The sequence below is a fragment of the Cyprinodon variegatus genome, unplaced genomic scaffold (genome assembly GCF_000732505.1).
Source record: "Cyprinodon variegatus isolate N-32 unplaced genomic scaffold, C_variegatus-1.0 Scaffold150, whole genome shotgun sequence".
In the NCBI taxonomy this organism is placed as follows: Eukaryota; Metazoa; Chordata; class Actinopteri; order Cyprinodontiformes; family Cyprinodontidae; genus Cyprinodon; species Cyprinodon variegatus.
The window spans coordinates 90,557-100,668 of NW_015150603.1; the positions used below are offsets into that span (position 1 = coordinate 90,557).

The 10,112-nt window shown below is 36.8% G+C and overlaps 1 protein-coding gene across 2 annotated transcripts in view; it reads left to right on the forward strand.

Moving 5' to 3' along the window:
* drd2 (dopamine receptor D2) overlaps window positions 1–10,112 on the forward strand; it is an 85,003-nt gene that overhangs the window by 38,475 nt on the left and 36,416 nt on the right. The window contains exon 2 of one of the 2 annotated variants that reach the window (XM_015377256.1): window positions 4,917–5,227. In XM_015377256.1, coding sequence (XP_015232742.1) covers window positions 4,949–5,227 — 279 coding nt within the window. In that variant the 5' untranslated portion in view covers window positions 4,917–4,948. The remainder of the gene's footprint in view (window positions 1–4,916; window positions 5,228–10,112) is intronic. The other variant, XM_015377257.1, reaches the window with a different exon arrangement.

Sequence of the window (10,112 nt, forward strand, 5' to 3'; positions counted from 1 at the left end):
ATTATTTATCTGACTATGTTGTTTGTTGTTTAGTGCTTATTGAGAACAAGTGATGAATGATTGCTTCGGCATTATTTTGTAAGATGTACTGATGAGTAACTGTTTATTGTGCACATGGACCATAAATGAAAGAAAAAAAAAACATTCTCCAGAAAATCATTTATATGAGCTGAGCAGTTAGTCAATATAGAGCAGTTGGCCTCAGCGTTAAAACTACCAATAGGGATAGTGACAAGTATTGACAATGTCATTAAATTGCTGTGATCTGCCAGGAAACCTTGTGTCTTTGCAATTATAAGGCCCTCCAACAAGCCAGTGAGCTTTGCTTTGTAACAGAAATATTTTCAAATATCAGTCCTCAACCATACAAAGGCATTTAGATTAATTCAGTTGCAAAATACCAGGAGGGCAGCAGAAATCCTGAATAAACAGAAGAGACATAAAGCGATATAAACCTGCAATGTGAGCTGTAAGTACTAGAACCTTTGAGCATTTAATTGCCTTGAGAGATTCCCTATGGAGTGCTGATAAAAGACCAGACCTGGCCACAATAAATATAGCATTGTATTTGATCAAATCCTTATTTAGACTTTTGTCAGAATTTTCTAGACATGCCTTTGCCTCTGTTTAAAAGCACAATTCAAACTAGAACTAAAGCTACAGCAATGTTTCGATCCAAATGTTGTGCGAATATTGAGCAAACTTTTGAAATATGAAACAGACAAAAATAAAATTAAGTATGTCTCCATCCATTGGAGTGTTTTCATTAGGAAAAAGCAAAATTATTATTATAACATGTAGCCTATACATCATGCTTGGCTATAATAAACAGGAAATAGAGGTAGTGAACCAGCCTGGACCAAAGATCAGTGATGGACTGAGGATGTAATGAAAGTGTTGCAATAAAGCAAGTTGGGCCTACTTTATCATGTGAGCAAGTATAAATAATTTTACATTACAACCCAGAGATGTCGAGAAAGAAAGGCAATTGTTTTTTCGATTTTCATTTGTGACTCAAATTGAAGCTAACGATAAGTATAAGAACAAATGGATTTATTTTTAGTTTAATAAAATAATATAGAAAAATGGAGAACACTTCTTTTATTTTTAATTACAATACAAAATTAAACATGTTTAAAAAAAAACAATTGAAAAGCCTATTTTTTTCCTTATTTTCTTTGGGCAGTTCTAATCCTACCATTAATGCCACAACTTACTAAACACTCAACATGTGGAAGCTCACTTGATAAACAAACAGTATCAGCTGCTGTGCAGCATAAATGACTTTCAATTCAAAATTCTTCCCTGCCAAAAAAAATATATCAGACAGTTTATTAATAAAGTCTTTAATAAAATGATGGGTTGTATTTGATATGTTCAATCAAAAACACACATCAATCAACAACCACAACTCATAATTCTAAGTCCCTTGTAAGTATTTGTATGCATGTTTTAAAGCTGTCATATGTTTCTCTCTAGGATCAGACATATGTTGCGACAGTTTGCTTACAATCCAGCTTATATCAGGCCTAGTACAAGTATGATGTAGACGGGGCTGCCTAGCATTTCTCTGTGTTTTCTTTCAACAATTTGTTCCCCTTCAGGAACTAGATCATATTTGATTTCACAAGGAAAGGCTCTGGGTTTTACACTCAGTGATCAAATGTAAACAGTGTGGGGAAAAAAACATGGTGCAAAAAAATGCTTTAATATGGAAGTTTGGAATGATTTAGAGATTTTTGTTCAACAGTTCAGCAGTCTGATAGCAATGGTGAAGAAAATGTTGCAGAATCTGCTGGACCTGCATCGAAAGCTGCGAAGCCTCTTCCCAGAAGGCAGCAGGAAGAACAGTCCATGGTGGGGATGTGAGGGGTCATAATGATGTTACAGGCTTGAGACAAGCAGTGCAGACAAGCAGTGCTGGGATGAAATGTCTTTTATGGCGGGAAGAGGAGCCCCAATGATCCCCTCGGCTGCTCTCATTACTCTTCCCACTTTCTTCCAGTCTAAAACACTGCAGCCTCCACACCACACAGTGAGACAGCTGGTCAGAATGCTTTCTATGGTGCTTCTGCAGAAGGTCTTGAGGATGTGTGTGGGCAGGTGGGCTCTCTTCATCCTCCACAGGAAATACTTTTTTGCCTTTTTGACTAATAAGGTGGAGTTTTCAGTCCAGGTGATGCTGCCTGTTATGTGCACCCCCAAGAATTTGGTGCTGCTGACCACCTCTACAGCTGAGCTGTTCATGAACAGTGAAGCATGGTTAGGCTGGTTCGTCCTGAAGTAGATGATGGTCTCCTTCATCTTCTCCATGTTAAGGATCAGGCTGTTAGTTTTGCATGAGCCATCCAGTTGCTTCACCTCCTCTCTGTAGTCGTGGTCGTTGTGGTCTCTGATGAGGCCCACTGCTGTGGTGTCGTCTGCAAACTTCACGATGTGATTGGTGGTGAGCCTGGGGATGCAGTCTTAAGTCATCAGAGTGAACAGCAGGGGGCTCAGGATGCAGCCCTGAGGGGAGCCTGTGCTTAGGGTGATGACATCAGAGATTTCTGTCTGATCAGGACTGACTGACATCTGTTTGTGAGGAAGTCTAACAGCCCAGCTGTTCCAGTTTGTCTATCAAATGCTATGGGATGATGGTGTTGAAAGCTGAGCTGAAGTCCAGGATCAGCATCTTTACATGGGTGTTCTTCTCCTCCAGGTGTGCTAGGCTCAGGGGAAGAGCAGAGGAGATGGCTTCTTCCGTGGAGTGGTCTGTCAGTAAGCAAACTGGGATGGGTTAAATGTTAGGGGGAGACTGGAGATCATGTGTTCTTTAACCAGCTTTGAAGGCAATCAATCATGATAGGAGTCAGTACAACAGGGCGGTTATCATTGAATCAGGTGACCTGAGGCTTCTTTGGGACCGGAATGGTGGTGGCAGACTTAAAGCATGCTGGCACAATGGATTGTTCCTTCCAGGTGTTAAAAATGTCTGTGAGGACACCAGCCAGCTGACCTGCACACTACTTGTATGCCCACCCAGGTATGTTATTGGAACCTGGGGCTTTCATGGGTTGACTCTCTTCAGTCTTCCACACATCAGCTGTGTCAAGGCAGAGGGCCTCCTCTCCCTGATGTGGAATGGCTTTAACATCTGGAGTGCTGTTTAGTGCTTTAAACCTTCCAAAGAATTTGTTTAGCCCATTCAAGTAGTCAGCATCAGCTGCACCCACCAGGGGGGAGGTTGTATTGTAGACTGTGATCGCCCATACAGTATGCCTTGCCACATCCTTCTAAGTCCTGCTACTATTTATGCTGTATCTGCCTACCATCGGCACCAAATTGGTGAGAGTAACTCTAGAGATCAAGTAATTGCTCTGTGATTCTGACCCTTTTAATGCCTTTGTATATCTGAGTTTTTACCTTGCCCTAATCTGCTCTGTCATTTTTATTTTGGACTGATTTCCTGGATTCTGCTGGTTTACTAAACTTGGACTATGCTACTGACCTAGGCTTGGATTCTCCTTCGGTTCCTCTTAGTCTTTCTAATCTTCTGGTCTGCAAACCTGGTTCTGATTTGACTTCGGCTCTGTATATTCTTTCACACTAGCCTCCTCCTAGGCCTCTTCTGGCGTCAGCTCATTATCACCTTGAGGAAGTTGTCCCTAATTTATTTATTTTTTTTAAGTGATAAGTTCCCTAAGTGAACCACCGTGTTTTTCACTTAGGGACAAATCCGTAGAAAAGAATCAGCAGAAAAGATCTCCCCAAGATAGAGCTGCACATGCCAGTTTACCAAGATTAAGTCTGGTTTATAATCCACGCATTAAACTATGAGACAGTTCAATGCATTGGCTGCGCATTTCCAAATTATTGTAACTTGGTGCCGACTGAATTTGTGCTGCTCTATTGAGAATGAAAGATATCCACACTTTTCAGATCGACAAGATTTTCTCTAGTAAAAAATATAATTTTGTGAAATGTATTCTAAATTGTTGCAAGGCTTTCTATCAGTTTTACAACTGAGCTCCTTGTGAAGTGTGAATACTCAAAAACAAGACATACTTTCCTTGAACAACAAGAAAGTTCTTGGTTGATCCAGCTATACATGAAAATTCACAAATGATGCATACACTACCATTAAGATCGTGTGTAAATTTAGGGGACCCTTTCTTATTATTTTGCCTCATCAGTGTAGTAACTGGGGACATTTATTTACATTTTTTCGTTACATACAGAACCTTGGCATTTTTACTGGCTTCATGCTATGTGTAAAGAACCCAAATTAAAATGCTCAAATAAATTGTAGGGCAGAAAGAGAATAAATCATTGAGGTTAATATTTAATTTAATATTCAGATAAAAAAAATTAATAATAATAATAAAAACAGATTAAAATGAAAAGAAAATGCTATCCCATTTATGCTTAAAGTAAAAAAAAAATTTTTCCTATTAGAAAAAACTAAGTTTTTATTTTATTTTATCAATAATTGAATAATTCTCACAAAAACGTATGTACAGTATCTAGCTACTTTTGTCGCTATTTTAAGATAACATGGTAAATCTTATCTTTTATTCTTAATCATATCAGAATTGGTCCTCCATAAAGTAAAATAACCAGTATCTCTTCAGGTCACATTTTGTCTGAGGAATGCAAGCTTTCACTGAAACCAACATTCAAATCTCCTAATATTATATTTTTTTGTTTTTATTTTGTTTGTTTAAATCAGGGTTGGATTTTTATCTTCGCCACAATTTGAACATTTGAAATAAAGACATGAACCATGACTGAGTTTAGCAGGGGTTAATAGATCAATAGACTGGCTCCTTCTAGTCAGCAATCACTGATGGATTACAGATTATCTTTAGACTTTATTTCTGTTTGCAAACAATAATTGAATTTAACCTTGAACAACTGTTTTCCCTGTCTTGCAGGGCCACTTCCTGGCCTCCATCACTCACAGCTAATGGATGTGTTTACCCAATATGCCTACAATGACAGTTTCTACGATAATGGAACATGGCACTTCAACGAAACAAAGCCAGAACACAGCCACCATTACAACTACTATGCCATGCTTCTCACTCTGCTCATCTTCGTCATTGTCTTCGGCAATGTGCTGGTGTGCATGGCTGTGTCCAGAGAGAAGGCTCTACAGACCACTACCAACTACTTGATTGTCAGCCTGGCTGTTGCTGACCTTCTGGTGGCCACACTTGTAATGCCCTGGGTAGTCTACCTAGAGGTAGGATGGTAGAAATGCACAAACATAAAACACACAAATACAAGAGAAATTTCCCCCACATTTCTTTCTAATGAAATATAAAACTTGAAATACTGTGCTAATGTCTGTATATTCTTAGCCCTCTTTGTCTTTGTTTTATTGTAAATCTACTAAAGATAAAGAAGATTAATTGGTAGATAACCAAGAGATTTGCAACTGAGCAATAACCATGAAATGACATCTTTCATTTGCAGCACAGAGCTGAAAAAAAACATAAGAAAGAAACCAAAGAAAATATACTGAGTCTATAAGACAGTATTTACAATAGGATCTAAAAAACATGTCGAAGCAGATCATTTTCATTTTAAATCTTGTTTTTCTAAAATACTGGTGGTAGAGATTCCAGTAAACCAAACTGTATGCAGTCACTGTATCACCAGGTCACAGGGACAGGGTAAAACAAAAGTGAAGGTTAACATGTTCAAATCAGTCTTGTAAACAGAAGCCCTACAGTGGTCAGAGGCCAGTGATTTAGCAGATATGTGACAACAGCAAAATGTCAGACCAGCCTTTTTTTTTTTTTTAGGTCAGTGGTTTATGAATAAATCTTCCACGTTGCTTTCGATCCAGTGTAGCTCAATTGCAATCTTTTTTTTTTTTTAGATTCCTGAAAGCCCACAAAGAATATTAACTCTTGCATTAATCGTGTCTAATTGATGATTAGAGGGCAGTTGTCTTGTTTGAAATTTCTATCTATTGTGTCTGTCTACTCTGATCAATTGATATTTTTAGACTGCAGAAAATATTGTGTGATTAGAAGAAAGACAATTTGGAACAGAGACTTATCACCCTGTGCATTTTTTCTATTTGAGTCAGGCAGGTTTTAATAACAGGAACCTTTTATCACAACCCAGGAACATTTCTATAGCTAAAACATTTCCATAAAAAATTGAGTACCTGGGTTGAAACCTATCCTCCTAAAATGTCTCTGTTGTGGATGTAGTGCTTCAAGTTTCCCTCTAAATTTAAGCTTGGACAATGCAGTTGTTTCAAAAATAATATTGTGTTAAAAAAGTGAGTGAGGCATAATTTCTTATAATAGTGTTGTTCTACACAGGCAAACTTACTGCAACATGACAATCATGATAAATACAGATCCGTGTGCCTTTACAAGCTCAAATGATAATGTTCAAACTAAAAACATGTTGGAAGAGTTCAACTTCCTGTAAATCACTTAAATTATATTTAACGTTACTACTGGTTCTGAAAGCACCAGATGTATTGAATAAAAAGAACCAACTTATTTCACACATAAACATGTGTTCTAGTCCAGAATGGTTTTACCACATCCCACAATTATGTATTTCTCTGCTTAAATCTCCTGGAATGGAGAACCAGTAGGTCTTGGCAAAATTCTGGTATACACTTGCACCTCGAAAACAAAGTACACCTTTGAAAACCAAAATGTTCATATTTTGGACAGAGAGTACAGGTAGATTGAAAGGGAGTGAAAGAAGCCATCCTTGTTTGAAAGGAAAAGCCATTACTGAACAAAGGAGGAAGATTATGGTTTCAGCTTAAAGCAGCTACAATTCTGTCCTGAAACTTATTCAAAAAAATTACATAAGAAAATTGATCATGATTCAAATAGCCTAAAATAACCCATATACAAGAAAAGACTCCAAAAATCCAGGAGGATGAAGAGTGGGTATTTTAATTTGCATCTGACTTAGAATTGATAAGAAGTATGAACCTCCATGCTGCTTAAAAAAAATCAGTGCTGCAACTACAGACAAATACTACAGCAAAAATGGTCCACTTCGGAAAATCCTGAAAGGGATAATTTATTTAATCTTATTCCCGTTGTGCCTAACATGTACTAGGTACTACTAGCTTTTACAGTGATGCGATCTGCTTTAAGAACCCACACATCACATCCTCATTGTTCTCCTTAATCCACAAGAACAGCTGTTATACACATTGGAGTGTTTATTATCAGCATCAATGCAGGACAGCACTTTTCATTATGTTTTTTTTTTTTTTTTTATCAAAAATTTTCACTTTTGTAAAAGTAATAAGATTATTATTTGAAAGCTGAATAAAAATGGAAAACAACCCCAGCCTAAACAACTGATTTGTTGTCAAACACATTTCAAAGCACAAATGACAGTGTAACATGTTCGCAATTGTACATTGTGTTTTCATTGCACAGCAAAGACACAGTATGAAGTATTTAATTGTGTAAAGTTATTTAACTGTACACGTTTTCGAAACTATCTGTGTTTGTTTAAGGATGCATGTTGCAGCGTTGAAAGTAGAAATTACTTTGGAATATGCATGCAATACCAGTAACAGCTAGAGTTTGGCTTCATGCTAATTAAATCATCAAGATTTCTGTCTCTTTTGGGCCAGTTTTGTTTCTGTACAGGCAGGATTATGAAAACCTTGCTGTGCCAATTTATTGAAACTTGGAGGGCTGGAGCATGTGTCGGGAGATAAGGGAGAGCTTATTTGAAATTAAATATGTGTAAACCTAAAGACTGTTATTCGCGCAGTAGGTCAGAGTTGCCATTTTTACCCCAACATTTCAAACATATGTTTACACTTGCTCAAGAAGTGAAAAATAAGGAAATAAAAAACAAACATTAAAAGGCAACATGTTTCAATGCTGGTCTCTAAGACAGGTGTAGATAAATACTTATCTAACGCTACCAGTTGACTAAACAAGAAATGTAGAGATATTAAGATCTAAAACAACCTCATACTAGACTTCCAAAATTTTCTGTTTTGCTGCTAACAAGATATTATTCAATGCTTTGGCGGTCCATTACAGAGTGACACAACTATGCACACACACAACTAAAAGGAATTTAGAGTCACAGTCAAACCAAAACTCATGTTTATGGACTTTGAAAGGAAGCCAGAGTACCTGGAAATAACCCACACATGTACAGGGAGAACATGCTAACTTAATGCTGACAGACCCTAGGCCAGTGATGAAATCCAGGACCGTTTCTGCAAGGCAACAGTGCTAATAACTGTCACTGAGCAGCCCTAGCTCTAGATCCAATAATTTACATGTTTTAGCTCCTGAGAGCATTGGAAGCAAATTTCTTTCTACAAAGTTAATCATAACATCAATCCGACTTCTACTCTGAAATTCAGATTTTCAGAAAAGGACTACAGCTATTAATTTCTTTGGCAAAGAAAAGAAATGCTTCAAAGGTTCTAGAAATTATTAAGTTACATTTACAATATGGTGACACAACATGAGTAAAGTAGTAAAACTCAGGTGAACACAAATGGAGAAAAACAACAAAAAACATTTTTGTGAAAATAGATTTTTACTACATGCAAAAAAAGCAAGTTGAAGATTTGAAATAACCATTCAGTGATTTACAGATTTGAAGGTTTTAAAATGGTAAACCTGGTTAAAAGCAGAGCCCTTGACACTTCATTAACCAACTAATTTTCTCATTATTTTTATTATCTGTTACGGTTAGTCCACAAAGTATCTCTGTTACTTCTTCCTTGTCTGTCATGATTATTCACTCTGAACTCATGTTTCACCTTGAGAGGCTTTATAGTCTGATGGAGGATGATTATGAACACGTGAGTCACTAACGTGGTTTGACAGTTCAGTCTGTGCCCAGAGAACGAGGGTGATTCCAGCTGGAGATTTCTTCCTGTTAAAGGGAGTTTTTCCTTTCCAGTGTTGCTGTGTACATGCTTGGTGTGAGTGACTGCTGTAGAATCAATAAAAAAATGCTAGAGAACATCTACTGCTCATCAAGGAAAGAGCGTGTCCTGCAAGTCAATGACTCAATGCAATCAGCTAGTTTTCCTTGGATAGAAAACTTTTTATCAATCTGGTTATCTGATCTAATTGAATTGTCTTTGTAAACTGCTTTGAGATAACGTGTTGAAAATTGGGTAAATATCAATAAACTGAAACAAAATTAAACTGAAGTATTCTGAAAACAAATTGTTATCTTGTATTTGTCCTTTGATAAAGACATAAACCACCTTTGCTTTTATTGATTTAATCAGTAAGCAGTATAAATTTCTTTTTAGAAATACTGTTCTACAAGCCACGTAGTGAATGTTTGTCAAAATGTAATTGGACCATAAAATGCTTGTCAATGGGGATGCTCATGTGATTTTGACACAGCCCCCCTTAGAAAATTCAACTGTGTGATAAAATAAAGGGCTGTACTAGGTGCAGTTTTACTGGTAAAATTAATTCTGATGTGATTCAGTTATTCAGTAGAAGCTGAAATAATGACTCTTAGTTTCATCATTTTATGGTGTAAATAAAAGAGGACCGCATGTTCTTATTTATCTTCCCCACAACAAATTTCTTCTATCACAAACTTTAATTAAACTTTGGCTTAGGGATTTGTAAAACGATATGTTCATCTGTCACTGAAATATAATTTTCTCATAGAGGTTTTTTTTTTTAGATAATTTGTATTTTTTTTTCTGATGTCACTGACCATGTCTGTGACAGAGTTTACTGTTTTAATTATGTTTCAGCATTACCTAGTCACAGTGGGTGGGCAGGGCATTCAAATTGCTCTTTGTATTTAATGCTGGATATGCATCAATTACCAAAGCTTTTGTTTTTTTTTCATGTGTGACAGATTCTTGGAGCTCACAGAAGGAAAATTATGCTTGCTCTGAATTAGTGGAAATACACCTATAAAGAATGTTAATTCACATCTATCAAGGCACACATACTATAGCCACAGTGCACTTTTCGTATGACTTCTTGGGCAAATAAAATTAATTTCATTATTTCAGTTTAGATTTGTCTAAATGTAAAAATCACATTCTGTATATACACAGTGGGGCAAAAAAGTATTTAGTCAGCCACCAATAGTGCAAGTTCTCCCACTTAAAAAGA